The sequence below is a fragment of the Apteryx mantelli genome, chromosome 13, assembly GCF_036417845.1.
Source record: "Apteryx mantelli isolate bAptMan1 chromosome 13, bAptMan1.hap1, whole genome shotgun sequence".
Lineage (NCBI taxonomy): Eukaryota > Metazoa > Chordata > Aves > Apterygiformes > Apterygidae > Apteryx > Apteryx mantelli.
The window spans coordinates 25,056,045-25,084,011 of record NC_089990.1 but is presented as its reverse complement, the minus strand read 5'-3'; the positions used below and the strand labels follow the sequence as shown (position 1 = coordinate 25,084,011).

General features: G+C 48.4%; 1 protein-coding gene across 3 annotated transcripts; it reads right to left on the bottom strand.

The window, feature by feature from the left end:
* Positions 1-4,613: 4,613 nt before the first annotated feature.
* On the bottom strand, positions 4,614-23,138 carry TMLHE (trimethyllysine hydroxylase, epsilon). Of its 3 annotated transcripts, none has more exons than XM_067304437.1 (8): positions 22,428-22,716; positions 15,333-15,514; positions 13,617-13,793; positions 12,538-12,817; positions 11,279-11,398; positions 7,727-7,963; positions 6,189-6,327; positions 4,614-5,031 (listed from the first exon to the last, which is right to left on the bottom strand). In XM_067304437.1, the coding sequence occupies exons 1-8, from the start codon at positions 22,604-22,606 to the stop codon at positions 4,900-4,902; spliced, it is 1,446 nt and encodes a 481-aa protein (XP_067160538.1). In that variant the 5' UTR covers positions 22,607-22,716; the 3' UTR covers positions 4,614-4,899. The 3 variants fall into 3 exon arrangements, with proteins under 3 accessions (XP_067160538.1, XP_067160540.1, XP_067160539.1); XM_067304439.1 differs by lacking the exon at positions 22,428-22,716 and adding an exon at positions 23,061-23,138 and having other exon boundaries at positions 4,617-5,031; XM_067304438.1 differs by lacking the exon at positions 22,428-22,716 and adding an exon at positions 18,643-20,172 and having other exon boundaries at positions 4,618-5,031.
* Between the last annotated feature and the right edge of the window lie 4,829 nt (positions 23,139-27,967).

The window sequence follows — 27,967 nt, the reverse complement described above, 5'->3', positions numbered from 1 at the left end:
TCTCTCCACAACTCCAGGCAGCTGGAGGCAGAAGAACCTGGAAGTGATAAAGAAGGAGAGCAAGGATGCTGGCAGGAGGCAGGGGCGACTGAAGAGCTGTGCCCTCTGACCAGTGACGTGCTTGCTCTCACGGACATAGCAAGCCCTGGGTCGGGGCCGTGAGACAAGGCACTGATACACAGTCCCCCCGCCGTGCTTGTCAGGGTTGGAGGGTGCCCAACAGATGGGGTGTGATGCTGGAGGACAGCGAGGCGGGGGAAAGACCCAAGCACTCTGGGGTTGTGAACTCGTTTGCAGACAGGCAGGGAAGGTCCCCATGCAGCAGCATCGCTGCCTCCTGCCAGCTGCGCTGCCTCGCGCTGCATCCCACAGAGCAGGAGCTGGGTCCCTTCTGCTTCGCTCCCTCCTCAGGTGACAGAGTCCCAGGCCTGGCTGTCTGGGGCAACATGTTTGCCCTCCAGGGTGTCTCAAGGCCCTCTGTTTGCTCTCTTATCCCCTCCTATCCCTCAAGACCCCTTCTTTCCCTTTTGTGCACCAAGATCCCTCATTTTTCCTTTCCGTGCACCCCCTGGGCTGCCTGTTTGCCCTCTGAATCCCTCCATTTGCCTTTCAGGGTGCTCCAAAGTCCTCTGTTTTCCCTCTGCTGCACTTTAAAGGCCTCTGAAGGACTCCTGGATGCACTAGAGGGCTAATGGAGAGGTCCTGAAGGGACCAAAGGGCAAACTGAGGGCCCTGAGATGCACCAAAAGGCGAACAGAAGGCTCTAGGGTTGCACCAGCAGGTAAAACAGAGCAATCCTGAGAGCAGCAGGTGAGCAGAGGGCTCTGAAACACAGCAGAAGGAAAACAGAAAGCTCTAAGGCACACCAGAGAGCAAAGGGAAAGATCCGGAGGGCATAAGACCCCAAATGGATGGTTCTGAGGCTCACCCAAAAGCACCAGGGCACACCAGAGGGAAAACTGGGGGCAGGGGCGGGGGAGGATCCTGATGGGACCAGCAGGTAAATGAAGGGACTTTGGTGGCACTGAAAGACAAACAGAAGATTCTGGGGAGCACCAAAAGATGAATCGAGGGCTCCACCGCACACCCAAGAGGAGACGAAGCAGTCCTGACCACACCAGAGGGCAACGGGAGTGATCCTGAGGAGACAAAACACCACGCCAAGGGCTCTGAGGGCACCAGAGGACAAATGGAAGGCATATGGAGGGAACCAAAGCTCCGTGGGCGCACATGGCAGAAGAAAACTGAGTAGTTCAGGGCACAGAAGGATAGGAAAAGAAGGCCCACAGTAGCAAAGAGAACCAAACTGTAGTCCCTGGGACACACATGGGCAGGAACAGAGGGACTCCCAGATGCACACAGAGGGAAACCAAGGTCAGTAGGGCACACACTGTCCTCCAAGAGCCCTCAGATGACCTTTCTACTTTGGGTGCCATCAGACAAGCTCCATTCCCCTACACGAGCGCTCAGATCAGTTTCCTTACCCCTCACGCCTTCAAGACAGCTCCATTCTCCTCTGTGCACCCTCAGACCACCTCCGTTGCCCTACATATGCTCTCAGATCAGCTCCATTCCCCTCTTTGCACCATCAGATATTCTTCAACTCCTCTGTGCGCCCTCAGATCCCCTCTGTGTCCTCACAGGAACCCACTCACCTATCTACTCCCCATTTTTCATGATTCAGACCACGTCCTGTGGCTCTTTGGAAATGTTCATAGTGACCTACTGGGCTTTTGAACAGCAATCCCTGATCTTCTTTTGCATCTTCTTTGCATCGTTCTTTGTGTCTTCTGCCATCGTGTGGCCAGTGAAAGAATGAACAACGAGAACCTTCTCTTTAGAACAATTGACTTGTAACATGTAAAGGCAATATTTTACAAATCTTCTAAAATCTAGTGGTATAGGAAGTCAGTGGAGACATGAATTAAGTGCTCCTCTGATCTGTCCCACCTTTTGAGGGGTAATACAGACTTATTTTAAAGTTCACGGTGGCTTTAAATAGGTTAATCTGTCCACTGGATTTTTTAATTTAGAGCTCATTTATTGAACGATATTAACACCTACTTCATTTCCTACCCTACTTTTGGAGATGTGTCTTAAAAAAGCATATACTGGATCCCCACCCTATAGGGAGGGAGAAGGAAGCAGTTCATTTATTGGCTGAAAGAACTGACAAAGCTTGATTACAAAACAGTTCCGAGATCTTTGCAGCAAACAATGTGCTCCATAATATGGCACAGTGACCCCTGTATCAGAGAGATGGCAACTGCCAAGAAGTCTTGTTTCTAAAAATAAGTTTTTGACACTCATAAGTTGCTTAGGATTCAACCCACCTGAGAAGTGTGGAAAGGTGGAGCACAAGATTAAGCAAAACCCTCTCCACTCCACATGTTACTGTTGGGCGGTTAAAGTAAAGTGAATAACACCTATGAGGAAAGGTGCTTCTTATACATTCATGGTGAACAACCTCCCCAAAACGCATTACACAATCACCTCGAGGAGTGTATGGGCCTGGAGTTGGCTCAGAAGAGGAGTTTGGGGTCTTAAGGCCACAGCCCTTGGCAGATGCACACCCACTTTGCTCAGTGGTGTATAGGGCTAGACCAACCATGCTGCTTGTCAGAAAGGCACCTATGTCACTTCAATCTCTTGCCGATACCCTTTGGTTAGGTCTCCCTTGTGCTAGCCAGTCCTGCATGCTCCATCTCCGAGTAGTGGCAGAATTCTGGCTTGCGGCTGATAGGAGTGGAGATCCCCAGAGCAGAAGGCAGCAAAGCTGGTATCAGTGACTAAGGGTATCAAGTGCTTTCTCCCATTCCCTAGTATCCTGGGGGCATGAGGAGGTGAGAAGAACACAGGAACCCTTGACACATTCAAATCTTTTGAAAAAGTTTCAGGGTTCCACTGCCCGGCTTTTTAAAAGACTGATCAGGCTCCTTTGCTCCCTTCTGTGTCAATTATCACAGAGGTTGGTTTCTGTCACCATCCCTTCCCTGGCTCTCGAGGCCATTTTGTGAGCTGACAGTGGGGCAAAAAAGCACAGGGTGAAACAACTCAAGTGTGTCTGAGCTGAGCTGCAGGAGGAATTGCATATGTAACTGCAGAGTTTTGCTACTTTAACATGATTAAGGAAGATCTACAAAACTTTTCACATGCACGTTATGTTGGCATAACTGGCATATGAAGAGAATCTATAACCAAATGTTTTCTTTGATAGAGAAAGAAAATAACAGAAATACTATATTCTGCAGACTGCTTGAGGAATCCATTGGCTCAGCCTAGAGGAAAACCCAAGATCCTGCCCGAGGCTGCCAATACTCCAACTGCTCCTTGTTCTTAGGCCTTGGGAAACATACCTGAGAAGAAGCCAGCTCCATCCCACTTGCATTACCTGCTGTCATTGCTACTGTTTCACTTCCTCACGTAGCTACTGATCCACAGCTTCACACCAAGCCTTGCCTCAGAAACCCCCTGCAACTCCAGATGTTTGCTGCGGTCTCACTGCAGACAGGGAACGCTGCAGAAGACAGTATCAGGGAGCTCAGTCCACATGAACAGATGCTTTTAAGGGTGTCTCTTACCACTAGGATCTATACATTCAATATTTAGATTAAATGAAGGCAGCAAGGTTAGCACATATGCATCCATACTGCACTTGCACCTTAGACGCAACAGCATCTTGCTTGAACAGAAAAGCCAGGAGCGACAGGAACCAGCCCACTTTTACGGTCCAGGCAGAGGAGAGTGAACATCCCCAAAGATAAGGAAGAATGACAAATAAACAAGACCTAAAATCCCCTTTTGGTTCTCAAATTCAAAGGTTTCTAGCAATGATAAAGGATTTCCTTTTGTTCCTTACACTGTGGCCCTTTATTGTGACACACACTGCAGTTTATCCTTCCTGCTTCCTGGAGCTGAAAGGCACCTTTGTGTTAACTACCTCTGCATAACAAAATCTGGTGAAAATCCGCCTCAGCCAGCAGCCAGTGCAAAGATACTTTAAAACAAATTCTTTCTTCAGAAAAGGTGAAAGAGGCGGCACAGTGGGAAATCTGTAAGCAAACGCTGAAGCAGTTGAGCCTTCACCCTTGATGAGAGCACGGTACAACAGGCAGAAGGACACTGGACATAAACGTGGGAAACACAGTTCTCATTTAACACAGCCAGCTCTCCTTCCCACCATTCAGATCTCACCACTTCCCCTTTTCCTTCCAGCCTGAACCTCTTCAGAGACATCCCAACCATACCAGCTTCTTTGGCCAGGCCATCCCTCAAGTACCATGGCTTGTATCAGTGACTGTTACAGGGGTATGCAGGGTGTTTAAGAAGAAGGAAATCACTGAAATACACCAATACTCCTCAGGTAGGAGAGCGGCGTTTTCATCTTTTCAAATAGGGATAACAGATTCTCATTTTGTCTAGAAGGGATAAAGTCCAACCTAGGGTAAGGCAAGACTCCAGAAAAAGCCGTTCTGTGTTACTATGCCCAACCTGGAAATGCCAGCTGACAAAAAGACTGAACAACAGGGAAAAATCCAAAGATTTCAAACCCTGAAGGCACTTGATTAGAGGAGTGCTTCACAGCAGCATGTGCTGGGAAGACTTCCCCACAGTGTGATTAACTCTGACTTAGCAGAGCTGAGTCAGGCTGGGCCAGGTAGAAAGACCAGGCATGGCGTATGGACAACAAAAGCAGTCCGTGCTCTGTCAAAGGCAGAATACAGTCACATAAACTTCCCATAACCTTTGGCTTCCACCTACTCCCTCTCCTGACTAGGCACAGAGAACTGCTTGGAGAGGGTGGAGGTGTTTGAGGCATGCACAACGTTTTTGTTGCGGTAATGCACCAGCACAGCGGTGCTGGAAGTTTTGCTGCCTCTCCACAGCAGGTAGTTTGGGCTACGCTTGCAGTCCCAGTAAGCGCGCAGTGTTCAGCACATCATCTCTTGTCAGGTAGCAGCCACAGAGCTGGCGATATCCCGTGAACGCTTCCCGTCCATGCAGGACACGCCAGTTATCTATGAACAGAGCCTGCATGGGAAGAGAAAAGGCTGTCAAAACAGGGACAACCATTGCACTCAGAGTGATATGCCAAGTTTGAGGGGAGGGCGAGAGCAAACAGACTCAGATACTCCCTCTGACAAGACAGGTCCTGCAGCTAGAGACCCCCTGAGACTGAAAGGGCAAGTAGGGGATACATCACTGTGCGTGTGGCCCTCCTTCCTCAACAACTTGCAGAGAGCACTCTGCTTTTCTGCTGGAGACGCTGAGTTATAGTTCACCAGCAACAGAAACTGCCCATCGTCAGCCTTAAAATGTCACTGTTCCCTTTCTTGGGCTGTGCCATCACTTCTCCCCCAGGCATCCTTGAGAACAGGGAGGCTCTAGGGGCTCTTTGATGTGATCATCTTCCCTGCTGGACTTTTTCATTTTGGGGGCTCTGGGTTCAGACTGAATCAAGACCCTACAGGAATAAAAGCCCTTTCAAGCAAGTACAGCTGAAGGAAGAAGCCATCACTGCAGCCCTAGTTCTTCAACCTCCTCCAAACCTGCATCCAGCACCAGCCTTTCAAATCCAGGGCAGGCTTTTTTTTTCCTTTCAGTCACAAGGATGTGGCTAAGGCACCTGTAACATTTCTGGGACAGCAAAGGGAGTCTAGGTCTCTTGTGATTCATTGGCAATGGAAAGGTTCAAATACAGCCTCAGAACAGAAATAAATCCAGCTGTTCTCATGTGCCCTTCATGTATTCGTAAAAAAAATAAATAAATAAAAATAAAAAAGAAGGCAGCTTTTCTACTTCTGGAAAAAGTCAGAGGCTCAACATTAAGTTCTTCCAGTCTCTTCGCTTTTGAGGGTCTTCATTTCACTGACCGGAAAGATCTTACTCCTCTCTCCCACTCTTGGCTAACTTTCCTCTGAGACTGATTTTGAACTAATTATTTTTACCTTGACTGGAAGCTCATATCCTTTCATGGCAGTGAGAATACACACAACAGATGCCAGTACTGTAATACAAAGCACCTTAAAACAGCTGTAAAAGAGGGGTACTGCAGCACAGGGAACTTGCCTGAAGTATTAGCCTTAGCCCAACCCCAGTCCAGAGGCAACAGCCTTGCACAACCAATGGAGCACCCTGACTCCCTCCCTGTGCCAAACACACATAGGCCTCCCAACCCCAAGTCCTACCTTGCCTGGCTTTAGCTTGACCCACAGCTCGTTTTCCGGCCTTCTGAGTTCTGTGGTGAGTGTGCGATGAGCAGTGTACCAGCGATGCGCAACATCATAAGGCACTGTGTTGATGACTGCACGGTCGTAGTTATTGTATCTAGAAGCAAAGACGAGAGAAGAGACCGTCCATGTGGCTCCACGAGCACAGCACAGACAAGTATTGGAGGGAACACTGGGAGCCTGTAGGATCAGCCAGGATTTTAAGGGAGGCTCCAGAGAGAACTAGGGAGGTTCTGCTGTGAGTACAGGACTGGAAGGAGATTACACAGCATTTGAGCCAGGAGGAGTTTACGGTCAAGTATAAAACAATTCTTGCTGGTTTTTGATGGAAGAATGCCCTGCACTGTCCTTCTCAGTGGTGGAGAAAAAAAAGCAGCAAAAAAACACAGGACGTGGAATTGTCAGTGACCTGTAGGCTGGCGAGAGGTATACATTCTTGGTTTGGGAAACCCTGCCCTTAACCCTTCTCACTAACTCACGGTACTAAAAACTTCTCTCCCCAAGAGAACTGGAGCCCACACAATCCAGCAGCTTGCACTCTGGTCAACCAATAACCCATTAAGGTGCCAGCAACTTACACTAGCTGGTGCTACAGATGCAGCAGTGAACATGACTGATCATTGTGCAGAAGAAGAGCAGAGTGCTGGACAGCCTCCTGCTCTAAGCCAAGCCAGAGCTTCAGAAAACAGACCAAGCTTCCTTTGGAGAGGGACCAGCTTGCACTCTCCCAGTTACTTGTATGCCAGGCTAGTTTCCAGAGAGACTTTTTGAGAAGACAGCTGAATCCTACCACCTCTCAAATAAAGTGGCGGGAACCTTGGAGACTTCAAATAGGGCAGGATCGGGCCTAGGTCTCACAGTGTCTGCCTAAGGAGGCCCAGATGGCCAACAGCCAGACGGGCATTTGCTCATACCCAGATCTAAGGGTATCGCTATTACACAAAATGCGTGCTGTGTTTTAATGCAACAGTCTCCTAGCTTGGACAGATTCAAGCTGTTTTGACCAACTGAGCAGAGAGAGGCTCTAAGAGTCTCTGGAGCTGCCCCCCTGAGTGGACACCCTCCCAGCTGTCAGCACGGAGCACTCATGTGCGAGAGTGTCCGAGATATGGCATGCAGCAGAAGGAAACAGAAGTGGCTGAGACCACCACACAGGACAGCAGCATGACACGCACACCTCTTCTAGTCAACTGTGCTTTTTCAGACAGAAACCTTGGCCACAGCTTGTGGTAGAGGCAAGATGGCAGAAGTCTAAGCCCTTCTGTGTGGCAGAGAGCAGAAGGGAGGATGACAGGAGCAAAATCAAAACTCAGCAGTGACACCTGTTTCTGTGTTGGTGATTGTCTCTTCCTCAAAAGCAGCAACATACAGTCCAGGAGGAACTGCAGGGTGTTTTTGTCATTTCTGACCCTCTCCCTCAGAAGTACATGGATATTTTCTGGAAAACCACTAATGTCTCTCTTCCCCATAAACAAAAAGCCTCGCATTCACATTACCTGATCAGATAAAGCTCGTTGTTCCAGGGATAGACATTGAGGACTGGCCCGACTCCAATCATGTGGTTGTGACAGCCTCCCACGTTCTCAACGTACTCATGCTTCAACGGCACCTTGCTGAGCAGCTCAAACTGATCGGGGGCTTGCTGGAGAACCTGGTCCGCTGCGTAGAAACCATCCACCAGCAGCGTCCGCCCACCTGTCCCTTCATGCTTGAGACAGTGAAACACTTGGATGCTGCGTGGGTGAAAGCACAAGAGAAAACCTGTTGGCTCTCTGTCCCGTGGAGAGAATGCAGTACCTACAGGTCACAACAGAGGTAGAGGGATGGCTCACCCCTCTCTGCCAGTTGTGACAGACTCTTTTGTAGGACCTTTCATTTCACCAAGACCTGCCAGGAAACAGAGACAGCCCAGCTGCAAACGGTTGTACCTGCTCTTTCTTCAAGCCCAGTCACAGGCATTTTGCTTAGGCCAGGTCTACACAAACAGATACACATCCAAGTCCTCAGAACATCCCAATACCTGCCCAAAGTTGAACCGCCTGCTGGTCTAGAAGCCAGACAGCATGATCAGCTTGGGTATGGCACTGCATTAGTACACACTGCCCCTTGGCAGGGCTGGCTAACTCCTGGGTTGGCGGCTACGCAGCTTCTCTCACCAAGAGTTGGCCTGGACACAGAACAAGCTAAATTGCTTTACATGCTTAGATTACGAGGGGCTGTTAGAGTTAATGCCTAGTGCAAAAAACTACTCAATTTTCTTCAGAACAATCGCTTTCCATAACTCCAAGATTAATTTTACTTGCTTTCAAACAGGAACGAGGGGCAGTCAGTCAGGGTTACGACCAGGACCGAGATGCTACAGTACTGAGTTACTACAGAAATTTCTGTCAGGATCAAGCTACTCTGAGGTATTACAAATTATTCCCAGAGTGATACGAGGAAAACAATCCCCAAGGCTGTTGTTGTTGTTTGTTTTTTTTGGAGAGGGATGAAGTTCATACTCTCCCAGTTCCTGGGTAAGCCCAGCTGTCTTCCAGAATGGCCTTCTGAAGAGAGGGCTGAATCTTACTGCCTCCCAAATCAAGTGACTTGAGTCTTGGAGACTTCCAGTTGTGCAGGATTGGGCCTGTGGCACACAAATCCATCTAGGCAGCAGGATGTAGAGGGTCAAAAGCACAAAACTAACCTCCCTAGAACATCTCAGAACAAGAGGAGCATTAAAGAAACTCTGGAAGTACAGGGAATGCAAATCTATGGCTCCACTTGAGAAATGGGTGCATTTTCCCTGAAGTCTCCCACCACTGCATTCTAAGAGTCTAATTAGAGGCACAAAGCCCTTCCCTTGGGTCAGGCAATACTGATACTAACGAAATCTGCAGCAACTACAGGCGGAGTCCAGGGCAACCCTCATGTAGAGGCATCTCTACAATGGTCTCCTCCAGGAAGTCAGAAGAATTCCCCAGAGGCACATGTTAAAGACCCCTTGGCAAGCCTGGAGCAGAGGAGTACCGGGTGAGAAGCATACAGGGACATCCCTCCCCTTGATACTTCATGGAAAGCTGTCCAGCACAGCTAAACAACTTGTGCCCTTCTGTTATGTTTCTGAAGATCCTCCTTCTTTCCTTTCACCCAAGTGTGCCAGATGTTATACTGTTAGAGACAAATGCCCAGCAGTTGCATTGAGCCACCTACTGCCAGTTTTCACAAGGTAGCAATTTCACTTGTCGGATAACCAAACTGGACACTCTGGGACATCTTTATCTCCTGACCTCCCTTTGGAGCCTCCTAACCCAGTCACATGGCAAATGATGCGGCAGGACCTCCCAGATCCAGCCTTGCTTGGGCCTGCACTCTTTCACCTGGGCTTTATCCATCCCTCATACCCACAGTAGTTTCAGAACAGCTTTAGCAAGTCAGTCCATGAGTGGTGGAGCAAAGGATGCCCAAGCCTTCGTCATACTGTGCCTCAAAGATGATAGCCTCTTCCTGCAGTCTGGGGCACTGAAAAGGTATCTTCCGAAGGAGGATTCTTTGGTGCTTGATGAGTAATGTAGCACTGCAGTCTTCCCCATACCTTGGGCAGTTCTGCGGGAGTTTCTTTCCTCCACCCTTTGCAGTAATTTAGTTTCTTTGAGCCTTGGAAGATTTGGCTGATTTCAGCCAAAGTGGTGGGGGAAAGAAGACATTCAAATGAACATCTCTTGCTTGAAAGCCACTTCATTTCCTTTAGAAGCAGGTCAAATACTGTTTCAAGTATTTCAGAAGCAAGTCTTCTGAAACTGCCTGGGAAAAGGAGCTTTCTGGCAGAGATGGGGGCTCAGGAAAACCAGAAACTCATGTTCTTCCCACACAAGTACAGTTCTGCAGGACTGCAAGCACTAACAGTTAGTCCTGCTAGCTTAGTCCCCATTGCCGTTGCTTGATACACTTTGGCCAGCTGCAGATAAGAATACACCTATCTGAAAGAAGGGGAAACTCCACATGGAAAAGAGAGGTAAAAAATAGTAGAGGAACTATAGAGCTCATTAGCTGAGCAGTGTAATCAGAACTTCAACCTTCAAACGGGCTTTTATTGCCAATGATTTTCTTACTCAGTTTGGGGTAGATTTTGTGAGAAAATTCCTAAAGTCAGCCAGCCAAGCAGGTAACACTGCACAGGCCATCAAAGCACACGGGGTCTGCAAACAGTCAGCTGTTCACTCACAACAATGCCATAGATACAACCTTTAAAAACACAGACAAGTGTGGATGTTGAAGGGCTGGAGTAGCCTGGTTTCTAACTAGCTACAGGGCTGCACCGCTGCCAAAAAGCAAATCCCAACCAGTTCGACTGAAGTGGAGTGATTACACAGAGCATCTGTGAAGACAGCACATAAGTCAATACCATTCATAAAGTTTGGGAGGGCAGAAAGCGACTGCAGGGCCGTGCCAACATGACCTAGTCTCCCTCCTTCCCTGGAGGCAACTGCTCAGCCAGTAGAACAGATGGTGCTGAAGCGGGTGAGGAGGGCGTCCCCCAAGTCAGCACCATTAAGGTTAAGCAAACTCCTGCAGCAACTTTGTGTAACAGCTGACAAGGGGCGCTTGCTGCAGGAAGAGCTGTGCCTGTTAGAGCTGTGACTGCCATCTGTACCCCAAAACAAATCAACTGCTTATTTCTGTGAAGACCAATGCTATGTGTCACCTAGGAGACTGAGGAGGGTGATTTCAGAAGAGATTGTCAAATAAACATTAAAAGGATAGCATAAAAATGACTACATAACTGAGACTCCTCTGCGGCTATAAAGGCTACTTACACCCCAGCAGCAGAAACAAGAAGCCAGCTATCTAGCAACCAAGTCCTTTTTAGCCTGCATTCTGGAAGAACTAGAAGTTAAAAGCATAGGAAAAAGTGATCTACAGAATACACTGCTCTACAGGAATCAAACAGGATCCAGAATTACTGTGCGACTGGTAGATCTTATCAGTGATGCTAGAGACAATTAAGCTACTGCTGCTAGAAACCGCAGCACTGTGAATCACTCTTGCAAACCAGTAAAAGCACATACCCGCAGGGCTCCTGGAAGTAGGTAGTGTCAGTGTGACGATCCAGAGCCAGCTTGGTGTAGGCGGTGTCTCCCCGAGAGAAGTCAGAGGTAAAGTACCACATTCTACCATAAATGGTCTCCCTACAAAAGAGGTGGGCAGTTATCACAAATTGCTGTAGGGATTATTGTGGCAGTAAAACAGATCCTCTCTGGCATCCGAGGTTATTCTCTTCCATCCTATGTAGAATACATACACAGTAAATTATAACCGCACAGCACGCCAACTTAACAAAATTCACGTTGTAATGTCAAGAGATGGTGCTTCTAAGGCCTCCTCTGGCATTCAATTCCTCCCTCTCCTCTGTTAAGACTGATGGCAATGAGTCTCCATTCTCCTCAGAACATACAGATCATCTTTCCACACTGAACATTAGCCCAGCCAAATCAAGGAAACCACTGAGTGACATTAGGAGTTACCAGAGTACCAAGAAGGTTCCCCTTTCTTTTGCCCTCCCCTAAGGTGCCTAATGTTCCCCGTTCCTGTTCTTAGGATCCTCAGCTTTCACTCACATCCTCCTACAAGGTGCAGGGAAGGAAGCAGACAGAAGACAAGGGTCTGTGAGGAATAAACAGCACTTGGAGGCTACAGGATGAGGGTCAGTATCTGGAGAAAAGAGCTGGCTGGACACACCCTGGAGCCCCTCGTTTCTTTTTGGGGGGCTATTCATTAATAAAAATCCCTCCTCTTCTAAAGGCCCAAGGCAAGTTAAGCTGTTTCTGTGGCTTGGAGGAAACATGAAACTCAAAACCAGGCTTGCCATGCTATTGGTACGTTTTAAACAATCACAGAAGAAACCAGTATTTTTCTTCAGTGAGAGCTACAAGTTGTTTTTGACCTCCCTGGCTCCCAGGGCCAGGGCTGCCCTCCTAACCTTTCAAATCATAACAGGAAATGTCTGCCCTTGCAAAGCTCAAGTCTTCCCAGACAGGCCACTTCCTTCAGTCACTCTTTTCTATGCATAGTCCCGTTTCCACAAATGTCATCCTATGAGGTCCTCCTCCTAAGAGGTCAGATCCCACAGCGCAATACTCCATCTCAGTTCAAATGGACTGGCCAGAGACAGTATGAGGTCCAGACCCTTTCTTTGCAAACCAGCTCACACTGCATAATGTACAGGATGCGAGGACAGTATCTTTCCAAACAAGAGCGAAACAGAAGTCCACTCTTGATGGCTCTCCTAGAGAGCTGCCAGTGGCTTTCTTGGGGCACCCCTGTTTACCTAATCAAGCTGATCCTCTCTGCTAAGATTTCTGTGTCCTCTTTGGTAGGAGTGACATTTTCTACAAAAGCAATCCCATATAACAGGAAGTTTTGCAGGAACTCCTTCAGCCCCTCGTCTGTCTCCAGGAAACTCTGACAGTCGATGGATGGGATCTGGGATTGCTTGTAGATTTCTGCATTCCAGAGAATCCGTGGATGCATGACCTGCTGCTTCTGCCCCTCGTAGCTGTTCTTCACCAGCCACTCCAGCCCATACCGTGTCACATGCCCATCCGGCCCTTTGACAAAGGAGAAGAGTTTCAGTCACTGGGGTCATAATGAACAGCCTGAGATCATGGCCATTGTAACCATCAGTCTAGGAAAGTCCTCACCCTTTTAATTTTGCCTAGTGACAGTCTTTTTGCACCCTGCCACACAACATAGCGATATTATCTGGTTAAGGCTATAAACCCTAAAAATACTGCCATTGTTACAATTCCAAATCCAGAGTTAAGTGTTTCAGCTTCAGTGGTAGTGGTTTTGTTTTCTAGTGACAAGACTCCACAGAGAGGTAAAGCACTCAAAGACAAGCCCATAATTATAAATAAACTACTGAACTTCAAAAGAAGGAAGCATACAATCATTCCTCACAGCAGAAGGAAGAAAGCAGCTCGAAACAAAGGAAAAAAGACAGATGATGTGAATTCTGATCAGGGACACCAGTTCAAGAAGGACAGGGTTAAGAAAACCAACCATTTCTTGACTGATCTGTTCGCTATCTGCATTGCTGCCTTTTTCAAACAAACCAATAAACTACCCAGACATTGAAGATAGAAATATCTCTACCCAGAATGGGGCACAGGGGGAAGAAAACAGACACAAATATAAGACTGAGGCACGTTTACAATAACGGCACTGCTCAAAACAGCACTGTTTAAGATCTGCTTACAGCTAGGTCTCTTCCCAAAACAGCTACTGATCTAGAGATAAGGCTGTTCTCTCTCAGCAAGCTTAAGGGTGGGATCCACTAACAAGACTCCCTCTGACCAGGACTGGTGCTCCACAAAACTCCCAGAGTACAGGCATTTTGCTACTTACATGTGAGGAAGAGTGTGGTCTCATCCACTCGGACAGCCTTGGGTTTGATGCCCAGGTCCACGCTAGCTGTATCCAAGCTGCGCTGGTTAGTCTTGGTATTGTAGCAGGAAGCTGAACGGCAGTGGTCCCGCAGCCAAACAAAATCAAAGCGCATCAGCGTGTTCGCATACCTGAGCTCTGGGAAAGAATGACAGACTCATTGGTCTCAACAGTGAGAAATAACAAGACAAAGAACTGAAGCTGAGAGCCCACAAGTTACAATTTCACTTACAAGCAACGCAGAGTTTGTTAGACTTAACCCCTCTTTGCATAAATTAAGCTAGTTCATCCTGTTACGAAGACCAGGCCAAATACCTGAAGTGGCAGGGATTTCGTAGAACGCTTGGCTGTCAGTGGTCTCACCATGGTCTCCCCTGCCACCAAGTTTACAGGCAATCTCATCCCACAATGGGAAGCAGGGCAGCTGAAAACACGCTGGTCACATACCTATGTCTATCTTCTCTTTTCAGTAAGCAGTAAATTCAGAACTGTCTAGCAACTGCTCTGCATAACAAGGTCTCTGCCTCCATGTAGTTTTAGACCCCAGCACAGGAAGAATCAACCACATAATCATACCAACATCCAAACTATACAAACGTTACAGATATCATTTAGACCTTGACACCAAGCCCTAATAGCCGTTTAGCTGGGCCTGTAGTCTCTCCTCTTTCTTCCATCCTGGGACAATTTAGGAATACCCAAGCCCTTCGGAAGTGTGTCAGAGCCAGCACAGGCAATAGGAGAGCCCTTCCTGCTCTAGTCCTGCTCAGAGTTGGGCCCCTGTGTTCGATACAACACTGAGCAACTCCCTTTAGATATATGCTTATAAAGGACTTCCTTAGGCTACCAATATCTCCTCAGCAGATATTATCCAGGAAGATACTGGATATGTGCAGGTACCAAACAGGCCATGGTAAAACATGTGCCTCAGTTGTTAACTTTCCTCCAAAAAAGAGAGGACTGAAATTATCATTAGACAACATTTACAGCTGACTTGCTGGTTTGCTTCACACTTAAACACTTAACCGCCTTGCTCATTTCTTAAGTAATCTCACAGAGGGGTATGATTTGCACTGAAAAAGCTTCCGTGCCCTCTTACCTCCCACTGCTCATGCCATCCAGCTGGGCTGCTTGCAAACCTGCTCTGCATCACAGATCAGTGTTTTAAGGAAAGCCTGTACTGACTTTGGTTTGCCTGGGACACTTGAGTATTTCTGAAGTCACTTCACAACTAGAGCAAGGCAGAGAGCTGGGGACACATCAGATTAGCCATCCCATCTGCGAGTCACAGCCTGAGCATTGCACAGAAAACTGCTGACTGACAGGACAAGGTACAGACACAATTAGAGTTCAGGAATCCCTTGGTTTGATTCTGATTTAGCATTGCCTCATTTGTCCTGAAACATTTACTGCTGGAGGAGAAGCCTGCTCTGTCCTGCCTATGGGAATTCCCAAAGAAAACATAAAACACAGACTCTAACACGCATTCTTCTTTTGCACTGGTGGCAAACACAGGTCATTTCACAAGAGAATCACTACTGGGAAACACAGGGGGAAAAAAAACAACCCCCCCCCCCCAAAAAAAAAACCCAAACCACATACGCATGCGCGCACACACACACACACACCTTTCTCCTCTCCCCAGACTCAAAAGCAGACACACACATACACACCTACCTAGGTGATCACCGTGTAACTGCCAGACACAATTCAGAGACTCTGGGGCGGTGTGATGCCAGCGAGCTGCAGCAGCAGAGAAGATCTTTCTGTACCCGGGCAGCCACGCTGAGCGATGGCTAGTGCTTCTACTCAGCCGGCACGGCACGTTGAACAGACCTGTCAGCCTCCAGCACCACATCCTGAGCGTCCAAGAGAGAGGGGAAAGAACGAGGTGACTCAGTTGTATTACTACATCGTATCCAGGTCTCGATCCCAGCACTCTTTTACATGAGACACTGAAAACACTTATGGGAAAGCTGGTATTGTCCTGCACAATTTGTAATTTACTGACAAAAGAGGCAAGTGAGAACAAGTCCGTTGAAGAGAAAGAAGAGAAATGAGCACGGTGACAGGCAGTCTGGCCAGAGTAGCAAGTCACCTATCTCCCAAGCACCTTTTGGACATGAAAATTACTAAACGCAATGCAGCTTTGGAGAATCTCATATTAGACACCTTTAATGCCACGTCTGAGTAACAGAACCATTTTGACCTCCTCCTAATGGGAATGCAATGAGACACGTTGCCAAGATTTTTCCAGTGCCTGTAACCCACGCTGACTAAGCAGCCAGAGCCACAAAACTGGGTGCTTCACTCTCATTTAGATCAGCTGCAGCAGACATTTTTGCAGACATCATCAATAACCAGGAGGACCACAAAGTTGCAAGTGAAAATTGGCTGCCCTCAAGAACTGCGTGCAATGGAAGTAACAGGGAATTAATGATCAGAGGGTCAATGAGGTTTTTTTTAAACAAACAAGCTAATCCAATCCAAGCATGTTAGTTGGGAAAAGGTGGAGAAGAGAGACAAGGGTGTGTTGCTTATTTTGTGACTGATACAATCCACAGACAGAAAATGGTCCTGAGAAGAAACAAATGAGATCCGAGGATTTATCAGGCAAAGCATTTCCAGAACAGACAGCTGTGTATTCAGTGTTATTGTGCAAAATGCTGACAAGACCTTATCTGGCTGCAAGTCTTGTCCCCTCTCTGCCCATCCCAATCTGAATTCACCATTCCTGGACAGTGCTAAAGTGATCAGGGAAAGCAGAGAACAGTGACCTTGGTTAGAGAAATAAAAACTCGAGGAATCCAGTAATTAGGTCAGATCTAGGAAAGCATGTAAAATAGTGAGAAGGAGGAAGTTCTCTTCTTATGCTGAAGGACATGATGGGCATGGAAGAGAAATCAGCAATAGTTAGTCTTAAATTAGAGATTAGAAAGTGATTTCTAGAGTGAGATTTGTAATGATTCTTCAGTACAAAGAGCAAGGGCAAAATCTCTACAAGTTTTAAGATACGAAGCTACACTTTAAATGCCCTGTCATGTTTATTAGATTCTGGAGGTCAGGTCTAAACCCAGCAGGATTTTAACAGTGCTTTATTCTGGCATACACAGAAAAACAGTATCACTGAATGAGATGCAGGCATAGAAAGAACTTCTTATTCTAGTTCTGTGAACTTCATTTTCTTATCTGAAGGTTATGGACACTAGTGTCTTGTCTGTCCCACCTACCTCTCTACTTCATAGTCTACTTAGCGCAGAGATCCCAAACGCTGGTAAGAATAAAATCAGCACAGAGGTGTCAGTCTGCTAAGGAGAAAGAAAAATACAGACTGACAGCTGCCAGCCCTAAGAAAAAAATGGAAAAACTTTTACAAAAAGAATGTGGTTGGAGATTAAGACGCAGGTATATCAGCAGTATAGAGCTCTGCAAGGTGCTAAGCCACACGCCGCGTACGAGTCCTTTACAGTTTTAGAGCTACAGAAGAATTTCAAGTCAGAAGGCTCCAGTTTCCGTGGTTGCTAAAAACGCAGTAATTCCTCCGCAGCAGGCTGCAGGGGATCGGGCTGTTCTGCAAACCTGCTGGTTTCAGATCAGAAGCTGATGTTTAACTCCTCATACCAGGAGCGGGGGCACTGGAAGCTCCTTGCTCACCGCCTAGCACCTGCAGTAACTGAGATTTCTGCTGACATGACTGACTTCACACTTCAAATACTGCTATGAAGCCTGTAAAAATCTTTATAGATGCTGACTGAGCTGCTGACATCCTGAAAGACTATGGCGTTCTCACTACAGGCAGAGAAACTGGGTCACTGAAGAACTTATGTAGCTTTAGCCAGAATTACAGTGAATCTGAAGACAGACAAAAAAAAAAAATCTGCTTTTCTCTTTGGTGGTCTCTAGCCAGCAGGAACATCAGTTTTTGTAGAAACAATTTAGGATTTAGTTGTGCCAATGCTAAGCTCTGGGAGAATGCTTTCCAAACACCCAGAGCACTGAAAACTTATAGGTATAGTACAGGAAAAAAGAATTAGCCAAATTTGATACAGAAACTTAATAAAAACTCCATGAAGCAAATCTGCAAGAGCACCTGCAGAAAACCATGAGTTGATTATTATGGGTTTACAAAGCCAGCCTGTGCAATATGGTTATATTAGTAATTATTAGTTATATAGTTATATTAGTTATATATAGTTATATTAGTAATATAGTTAAATCATTCATATATAGCATTTTTAGCAACCAGATAAATATGAATGATTTAACTCATTGAATGAGTGTTATCACTCACAAAGCTTAAGGCTATCTAGAACCATTTAGAAATACTGCTCCTTAGCTTTGTTTTCATACAAGACTGGATTACCAGACAGATGCAGAATTCACTCATTTTGGATAAGATGATTTTGTCAACAAGATGTACTTCCATATTTAATATCAGTTCTTATGTATTACACAAGAGTAAACCCATCACTCTAAGAGATACAGCTAAAACACCCACAGATTTGCTATGTAAATATATAGATATGTATGTATACATATTTATACACATATATATGTATATCCCTGCTCTGCTTGACATGCTTTTTAGAGAAGAAAGTTGGCTTCATTTTATTTTGCTGTTAAATGCACATGGCCTGACAAAAAGCTGGGCTCTGGTTAACATCCTTCCTGAAGTCAAGCCACAGATGGTCAGAAAAGCCCACATATGGGATCTGGTCTAGCACCAGGCTTTTTGCATATTCATGCAAACCCTTTTGTCCATAAAAACAACATTTGATTTGCAAAATGAAAGACGGATGAATGAAAAGTCAGTCCATTTTGGCTTTTGGACCTTTTAAGGATACCATAAATTCAACCAAAAGAGAGATGGGGGGGGAAGAGAGTGAGAGAGGGGGAGCCAAGCAAGCTTGTTTGCATACACATCTGATATCTACACACACACGACTGTACATGACACAGAACTGATAAGAAAAGCTCATCTACAAACCCATTTAGAGAGTGGCCACTGCCTTGGGCAGCTCTAGAAGTAGTTATCTCTGTCTGCACATGTTCCTTTTATCTCCCTCCTCTTCCAATAGCAAAATCTGCCAGAGAATAAACACAGGTAATGCAAGTGACCTGGCTATTTAATCTAATCAATGAGAACTCTTGCTTTTCTGCTGCTCTTGCTGGAGACAGGCATCACAATAAACAGTTCACAGCAAACCCTTAAGCTACATCTTTCCAAGAGATACTAAAACTAAAAGGAGCTGAAAACCTAAAATCTATATACTTAGATAGGATTTACATTTTGCCTTTGTTCTTGAATAATCAAAGCTAACAGCTCTCTCCTGGCTAGAATTAGTTAACTGAAGTTACCTCTTCCTCCCAGTCCTCATATTTACCTTACCTTTACACTTTCACACAGCTTACCTAGACACCAATGAAATGCAGCAGCTGCGAGAGGCTCCAAGACAAAATTTCCCTTGAAATTCAAAAAGAGGAGGCAAGAAGATGGCGACACTAAACTGCCCTTCAGGTAAACTCAAGTGGACTTTGAGATAGGAGAGAGCTTCACTCATCAATCCTGCCCCTCTGTTGAGGCAAGACTAAATCCCATGTAGATATAATACAAGAATACATCTTATGCATGGCTCATCTTATCCAGTAGTCCACAATATGATGAGTGAAAAACAGGAGCATCTACAGAACCCACGACAGAGGTGACAGGGTGAACAGGAGAAACAGAGCAGCAGGCGCAGGAGGGAAATGGAGAAAATTCAAATATATTGTGATTTTAAGAATACCGTAAGAGACAATAAAGAAAAGCAACATGCTGTGAGAGGAAGAGGAAGGAAGAGTGGGCCTCATGAAGGGTTTGTCTGTCCAGAAGACTTCCCCCTCACCCTTCAGCAGCTTGTCTCACTGATGATACAAGATGCATTTGCAGTAAACAACACTATTTAAGCTCTTTGATAAAAAGCCACAATTCCCACTTTGAGCAAGAAAAAAAATATATTGAGCTGAAAAAATTACTATCCAAACATTTTAATCAGTAAAAGTATATACAGAAAGAGAAACTACAAAAATCTGTGGTCTTTAATCCAGCTCCAAGCAAAGACCTTCCAAGAACATGCAGATACTGGTCTGCCAGTGTTAGGAAAGCTGCTCTGATGCTGTAACAGTTAATGCTGTGGACAGACACGTCTCACCACTCTGTGAGAGCATATCCAGCCTGTTTTTCAGACTTTTTTCTTATTTGCCAATTGAAAAATACAAGTATTTTTTATTATTTCAAAACATTGACTGGCTTACACTCATTCATCCTTTTTCTTTGCTATAAGCATCCAGCTAAAACAGAGGTTTCTGATCCATGACCTACAAAGATAAGAAACATGAAGATTTCAGTAGCTCAGCAAGCCTTAAACATAAGCTACCAAAAAAAAAAGAAAAAAGAGAGAGAGAAAGAGAAAATAAACTATTCTTCAAGGCAGCTTGAGCAGTACTTTGTCTGCGAATCCCAGACAGGGACACGCTTCCTGCTGGTCTCCTGACTACAGCTTATTTTTAATCTGACACTGCTATCAGCTTTAGAAAATGTACCCAAATATCAAGCAGTGCCACTATTTGAATGAAGATAACACTGATAAAACAAGGATCGCTGTAAAGGCTGAGAAGGAGCTGCTGCCTTGAGAGGGCTGCACCGGTATTAGATGAGAGAACTAAGGTAACCCAGGTGACAAAACCCCAGTGGCAGGCCAAGAGCTCCTCAGTCCCCTGGGATGACAGGCATCTCGAATACAGGAACGCTTGTTTGTTGGTGGAGCTAAGGGTTTAAAGACCCAAGTTCACATGGCTTACCTATTAATTACAAAAGACACAAGAGGCAGAGCGGTTATCCCCTGCTGAGAAAGACTCCAGCCTCCACCACGCTGCACTGCTGCAGCAGACAATAATGTTAGATCTCAGCCATCAGATTTCCCTTCCAGCCCTTCCCAGCAACAGAGTTTTCAGTTAAATTAAGTAGCTAATAAAGACATCACAGACACTGCCAGCTTCACAGCTATTTCATTTTCCTAGAAACGAAGGTAATTATCTGCTCACCCAATGTTTAACACCAGCCACCTGACTCCAGGCCCCCTTCCCACAAACTTACTCACATTTTCCTCATCTTCCTCAAGCTTCCTCTTCCCAGGCTGCACAGCTGTTCAGAAGTAGGCACAGTCCATCCTCTAATTCCCTTTTCCAGCAAAGCAGCTGACCCCCTTGGTATGCCCCCTGCATGGATACTTACTGCAGTAAACTTCTCTTACTATATCAGCCTACTTTCACTTCATTTGCTTTGCTCTCAGTCCTGCCCAGGCTGAGCAGGGCCAGCCGGCTCTCCAGGGAAGGGAGGGATGGCCACCTACCAGGGAGGGAGAGAGAACTACTCTGCCCGTGAACTACCCTTGAGACATACATGGCTGCAAACTTTGATTCACAGATTAAAGGCATCTGACATATTAATACCTGTCTGAACTCTGGGTCAACTAATGTTACCTGAGAATGTGCTAGCATAGGCCGAAGGTGAGGGAAAGACAGAGCTAAGCTTCAAACATGTCCAGGGCGCTCCAAAATTACAAACCGTTGTGGCTTCATGAGTTCACAGTTTTTGCCTGGTTCATCTTCCCATCACCTGCATCTACAGGGCCAAAAACATTGCTTGAAAGCTTTTTATAACTTTACTGCTGCACATACTTCAGGAAGTCGATGCTACCCAAGGAACTGAAAGCTCTTAATAAGGGTCTTGCAGATCTTTTAAATACAAAAAAAAATAATTTACATTTCGCACTCTATTCTCAGTTTCTGGTACAGTTCCCTTATCAGAAACAACCCAGGAGAAGTTCAATCAGGGCACCGCACACCAGCAGCCCTGGCTGGTGCTGGGAAGGGCACGCATGCTGAAACATGGCTTGTTCGAGATTGTAAGCTCCCCTTCCCTAGACAAGGTTGCTTCTCTCAGATGCTGGCCATGTTCAATCCTGGGGTGTGCTCAGCATTACTTAACGCTGCCTTGCGCAGGTGAAAGACAGCACAAACAGGGAGGAACAGCTCCTTTCCCATTGTGCCAACAGAGACTACTTCCATTACAGCTTTGTAACAAGTGCAGTCGCTGGAATTGGTCACATCGAGGAGGGCACCATCAGAGAGAGCATTTGTCCCTCACCAACCCAGTGCACCCACCCCAGCATCCCTCCTTGCCAATGGTACAACTTGCTCCAGAGAGGGGAGGAAGAAATGTCTCTCTCCACCAGACCTGTCCTACACAGAGAACTGTCCACAAGTCCTGGTCACACCTGCAGGAATGGTGTTCTCTGTGTTTGAAAAATAACATTATTTTGGATTTAAGCAGTGTGGAAGCAGACTAGAGAAGTCTTGTTAGATCTTCACTACCTCTCCACAGCAATCACTTGGCTGAAATTATCTGGAGAAAACTGCCCATTTAATTAAAAGCCGTATAAGCCAGATACGCACCAACAACTGCTTGTCCAGCCAACCCATTTTACATATCAACAGTTATCTATTAGCTCAGAAAGTAGCCTTGCCTGCATTCACCCAACTGTTCGGAAAGTTCCAAGTCCAAAGCTCATCCCCAAAACCCAGGCTAGCAAGTAAGGTCCAGAGCAACAAGCAAGCATGGCCATATCTAGTTTGACAGCAAGATTGTGTTAAAACCACCCCAGAGAGCTGAGGGAGACAGGGAGCAACCTCTCCCGTTCCTTCAGTCCTTCTGCTAACGTGCAGAACAACCTGGACAAGAACTCCAGCAGCTCCCACGGGTCTCCACACCAAACGGTACACACAGCACTCCTCCAAGTCCAACTCCAGAAGAGCAGCAGAGCAGCTGCGATGTAGCCCACGTTCACAGCTTCTACGTGAACAGTTTTACCGTGCTCCAAACCCACGGAGACTGGGGCTAAACTCTTCATCAGAGGAGGCTTTGGAAGGGGCCTTAAGGATTAGCATTTTGAGGGTAAGGAAAGGGCTGTGCACTGAAGGCAAAACGGAGCGCCTGCCGGGCCAGTGGTTTTAGCGGCCGTGCGGGGAAGAGGAGCAAAGAACAACCGCGATGAGCCGCGTCGCGCCCGTCCCTGGGCTGGGCCGGCTCCCGGGGACTCCGGGCGCCCCCAGGCCCCCTCCTGCACCGCCCGGCTGGGCCCGAGCCCCGCAAGGGCTCCAGCGCGGCCCCGGGGCTCCCCGCAGGCGCCGGCGGCCGCTGCGGGCCGGCTCCCGGCGCGGCCCCGCCACCGCCGGGAAGGCCCGGCCGGGCCCGGGGCCGAGGCTGGCTCCCGCCGCGGGGCCGGGCCCTCGTGCCGCGCCGGGAGCGGGCTCCGCCGGGCGCTGCGGCGGGCCGGCACCGGGGGATGGGAGGGAGGGACCCACCTGGCAGCCGCCGGCGCCGGGACACCGCGGCGAGCGGCTCCGCGCCCCGACGGCGGCGCGGCCCGCCCCGAGGCGGGGCCCGACCATAGAGAGAGGGCTGCTCCGGGCAGAGCGCCGCCCACCATAGAGAGCTCTCTGCATGAGAAACTGTCTATTGTGCCTAGGCTGTCGGGCCGGGCGCCGCGCACAGCAGGCAGCGTGCGGAGGGGCAGAGCGCCCCCACCGTAGGCGGCTGGAGAAGGCGCTGCCCAACCCAGGCCGCCATAAAGAACTGGGAGGCTGTCGTACAGAGCGCCGCACACCATAGAGGGGTAGTGCCGGGCAGAGCGCCGCACACCATAGAGTGGGGCTTAGCCGGGCCGGGCACCTGAAAGCATGGAGAGGGCAAGAGCGGCCAAAAGAAAAGTCCATAGAGAGGAAGTAACGGTCTATAGAGAGAGGCTCCTACCATAGAGTAGGTGGAACTTGCAAAGAGTGCCGCGGATGGGAGCGGAAAGAGGCTCTTTCGTTTTCACCATAGAGAGCCCCCACCGAGCGGGCTCGTGGAGGGAAAGGTTGGCCTCCTAACCATAGAGAGAAGCGCTGTAGCACAGAGGGTCTTGGGGGGGGGTGACGCCTGCGCACTGCGGCCCTGTGTCACGGCGGCGGGGGGCGCAGTGGCTCGCGCGGCCCCGGGCGGGCCGGGTCAAGCCGAGCCGAGCCGAGCCGAGCTGAGCTGAGCCTCAGCCCCGGCCCCGGCCCGGCTGCGCCCTGAGCCGGCGGCCGGGCCTGGCCTGCCAGTGCCGCCGGTGGCTGCCGCGGGGGCGGCCCGGCGGCGCGCACAGTCTTTTAGGGCTTAACGCGATGAGCGTCGGCGACGGCTGCCGCCGTGGGACGCTGGGGGGCCCCTGGTGAGCAGCAGTTCTGGTCCCAGGTACTTCGTGTTTTTCCAGCACGAAGCGTCTTCAGAGCAGGGCAGGAGGGTGGCACCCGCTTGCCTTTGGGTGTTTCGACGGCTCTGGTGCGCAGGACCTGAAAGCTGGGGCGCGTGGGTGGCGCTGATGGCCCGTGAGGCGGGTCGCGCGCGTGGGGGAGATGGGGCCCTGCTTATCTTCTCCTGTGGCGGGTAAAGGCTGGATGGCGGCACTGGAGCGCTAGGAGGTGTAGTTTCCCGTGAGAACAGTTTTAACCCACCAGTCACGTGCTTTAACACGATGCTCTGTAAGGTGGTGGATAGTCCCTCCCCTGTATCTCCCCCCTCCACCGCCTTCCAGTCAGGAGTTGTCCATGTCTCCTCTGTGTTCCTGTAGAGGGTGAGTAGTGTTGAGCAGCAACCCACCCCTTCCTCACTGCGGGTGGTCTCAGGTTCTCCCCAAACATGTGAGGAACAGTCACTCCGTCAGCTTGGGACTAACTGCCTTGGCAGCACTAATGTCCAGTGGGGATGGCAGAACCTCCTCAAAGCGGACTGACTGATGGCCCTGCAATCACCAGGCCACATCCGACATGACGTGTCAGAGACAGAAACGTGCCATGTCCATGGCAATGCTGAGCACCGTGACCTCAGAAGTGCTGCATATCTGCCCACAGTCATTCTAGGATATTAGCCATATCCCCAGACAGTGGAAGACAGCAACCCTGTCTCATGTGCTGGAGACGAAATGTGGTGAGACCTCAGTTGTGCCTCTCGCCTACCTGCCCTACCTACCTGCCTGTGTAGACAAACCAGGTGTTTGTTAGCTTTCCCGGCCAAGGGTAAACACTTGTTTACGTTTGCCCCCATTTTCCCAGCACAGTATGTGCATTGTGCATGCATGCACTATAATTCCCATGTGTGAATTTCTGAAATTCAGGCCTTTGAATCCTTCCCTCTTTCCTGCCGTTGCAGAGCAGTGGAGCTATTTGGAATGCTAATCTGACAGGATGCAGTAAAGAGAGGCAGCAGTTTGCCATGATTGGCTTTGCAGAGGGGATACAGCGGTGTGTCGTTTTAGCTTTCTATTTTTCAAGAGTGTCTTTCAGGAAGGGGATGGGGGGAGGTGCCTGGAACCGGCAGAGGAGCTGACAGAGATCTGCTGCTTCCCAAAAACTTGGTGCAGCTCCCAGAGGAGATAAACAAGTTAGTCACTCGGTGAGCTCATGGCAGAGGCATCTCGGCCTCCATGAGAATTTGTTGCAGGCCTTTCTTGGGATGCCAGAGCACGTGTGTGTTCGGATGCTGATTCCCTGGAGGAGGCAGTGACTGCACTGTCTGCGGACGATGACCAGCTCTGTGTTCCTCGCATTTGGGCACTGCCTGTCATCTGTCCCAAACACCTGCTCCTTCTTCCACATGCCATGGTCCTGGCAGGAAGCCCTGGCCTCTCTCCCACCTTGCCTTGGCGCTCTCAGCAGCTCTGACACAGCCACTGAGCTGAACAGGGACTTGCCCAGGAGTCTGCAGTATCCAGGCATGTTCCTGACATGAATGATGGATGCAAGGAAGTACAAGTAAATAATGAATCAGCTGTAGAGTTATCGTCCAGGTGTCTCAGAGAGATTGGGGGCTCTAGGGAGGGAAGGTACCTCTCTCATGGTGTCTTTGTTGGCTACATTTGGGATGGGCAGTGCAGCAGCATCAGGATGTCCCACGGTTCATGGCTTGTAGGATTATTTCTCAGGCCAGCCACCTCTCAGGGAGTGGAGCGTGGTCTCTGAGGTTGTGGTCCCCCTTGTATCCCTGTGCCCAGCAGAGCTAAGCCTGTGTTGCACGTCCACAACATGGTGCATGGGCTTTTCCCTGCTCTGCATCTGTGCACTGGAGGCAGCTGGTACGTATCCACTGCAGTCCCTCACGTATTTGTGTCCATTGTGCGGGCTTGCGGGGCAGGGACAGGCTGCGCTGCAGCTGCAAGGGGGTCGCGGCCCCCATCGGAGGTGTGTTGGCTGGCTGCCGTCTCCCTTGGGTGCCTGGTGCTCCGGATACGCACCTGCTGTGTGGCCTGGGGTGTAGGATCTTCTGTTCTGGGAAAGCAAATGCCTGGGAGCTTTCTGGGGATTTCCCAGCAAGAGTCGGGACCTGGGAATTTTCTGTTCCCCCTCCCCTCCTTCCTCCAGCAATGGCTCTCGTTCACATTCTGGTCCTTGGGTCACAAACAGTTTTAAAAAAAGCAACAGCCCACACAATACCCTTTCCTTCTCTGTCGGGTGCTGGTGACGAGATATCACATCCGGCCTCAAGGATACAGAATTAGCCCTCTGCCTGGGAAAGGCCCTGGCAGTCCCTGCCTGCAGCTCCAGCACTACTGATTTCTGAGATCAGAAGCACATCATCATGAGGGTAGGAAAGTGACTCCATATCCTACAGATGTATCCTCCTTTTGGCTCAACCCCCCTCTGATAACTTGGCATGCAAGAAATCAGTATTTCTTCCCTGGTCACTGGATTTCTTGGAGGTTGCATTGCCAGTCCTGATGGCAAATGGCACGGCACTTTCTGTGATGTGCAGGACGTGGGGCATCCTTGCTCTTACCTCAGCACTGACTTTCTTGGCAGTGATGGAGCTCTTTACCCGAGCCTGACGTTACTAGCAGGCTGGAAGTGCTGTACGTTGGTTACAGCGGGGCCTGAGGCATTCCTGGAATACCAGATTTCCTGGAGGATGTTGGGGAAATGGTAGGTTTCTCTCTGCATGTGGCTTCTGCGCTAGCAAAATTTGTGGATATTTCCGCAGGTCGGAACAGGGAATTCATTGTATATAGGAAACGCCGCAGTTTCCACAAGAGCAGCAAGAACAAAGAATGGCAAAGCAGATAGGAAATATTCCTGGAAGTGTTTTGCAGAACCGAAATTCTGAAGAAGTTCAGTGTGAGTATAGGAACTGTTTTGGTGGACAACCAGTCCAACCTGAATGTCACAATCCAGCCCAACTCAACCCAGCCTGAATGATGCACCCCAGCCCAATTCAACCCAACACAATATGAATGACACAACCTGACACAACTCAACCTGAATGAGTGATGGAACCCATCCCAAGCCAACACAACACAAAATGAATGACACAACCCAACCTGAATGATGCAACCTAGCCCAACTCAACACAACCCATCATGAATGGCACAGCACAGCACAGCAAGATTGGAGGAACATCAAGAAAACCCTTTAGAAAGGTCAAAGAGAGAAGGGTCCATGGACTGGAGCTCCTGTTGTTGGCTGGCCCTAACCTACCCCTACTGCAAGGCTGTTGTAACAAAGCAGCCGAAAAAGCAAAACAACCTCTACGCACTTAGATTTCCCCTCTAAATAGGCTATGAACAGTAGAACCAGTGAAATATGGCTGTGTGTTTAGAAGTTGAGTCCAGATGGATTTGCTGGTATCTAATAAGGTGTTGAGCCACCCTTGCTCTTCTGAACTCTCTCTTCATGGGCCTTATTAGGATTAAACTCACCTTTAAATGTCTGTCTCATGCAAGTGATATTGGTCAGTGGATTTCAGAGTGATTGGGGAACAGAGCCCACCAGGCAAACACAGAGCACACAGCCTTGTTAAGAAAGCAGGCTAAAAACCAAAGCAAAACTCCTGATGTAGCAGTGTTCCTGACTGCAAGCAACGTGCAGCTGCCTGCACAGCACTTGATCCAAGGGCTACTGAAGTCAAGGGAAAGACACCCAGTCCCTCTGGGGGGTTGTGGACTAGGCTCAGAGGTGGTCTGTCTGCAGCACTGACTGGAGGCTCTCAGGGCTTTTCTCCCAGAATGGGTCTTTGCTACTCTGGAGTTACTTCTCCCTGAGGCCAAACTCCCACTCCCAAGAATGCATTGCATCCCCATGGAAACACAAATGCTTATTTATTTTCCTTGTTTCATTTTTTTTTTTAATTTAATTTAATTCCCCTCCCCCCTTTGGGGGGTTATTTGAAGGAAGGAAGGAAGCCCAAACTCGGATGTTTA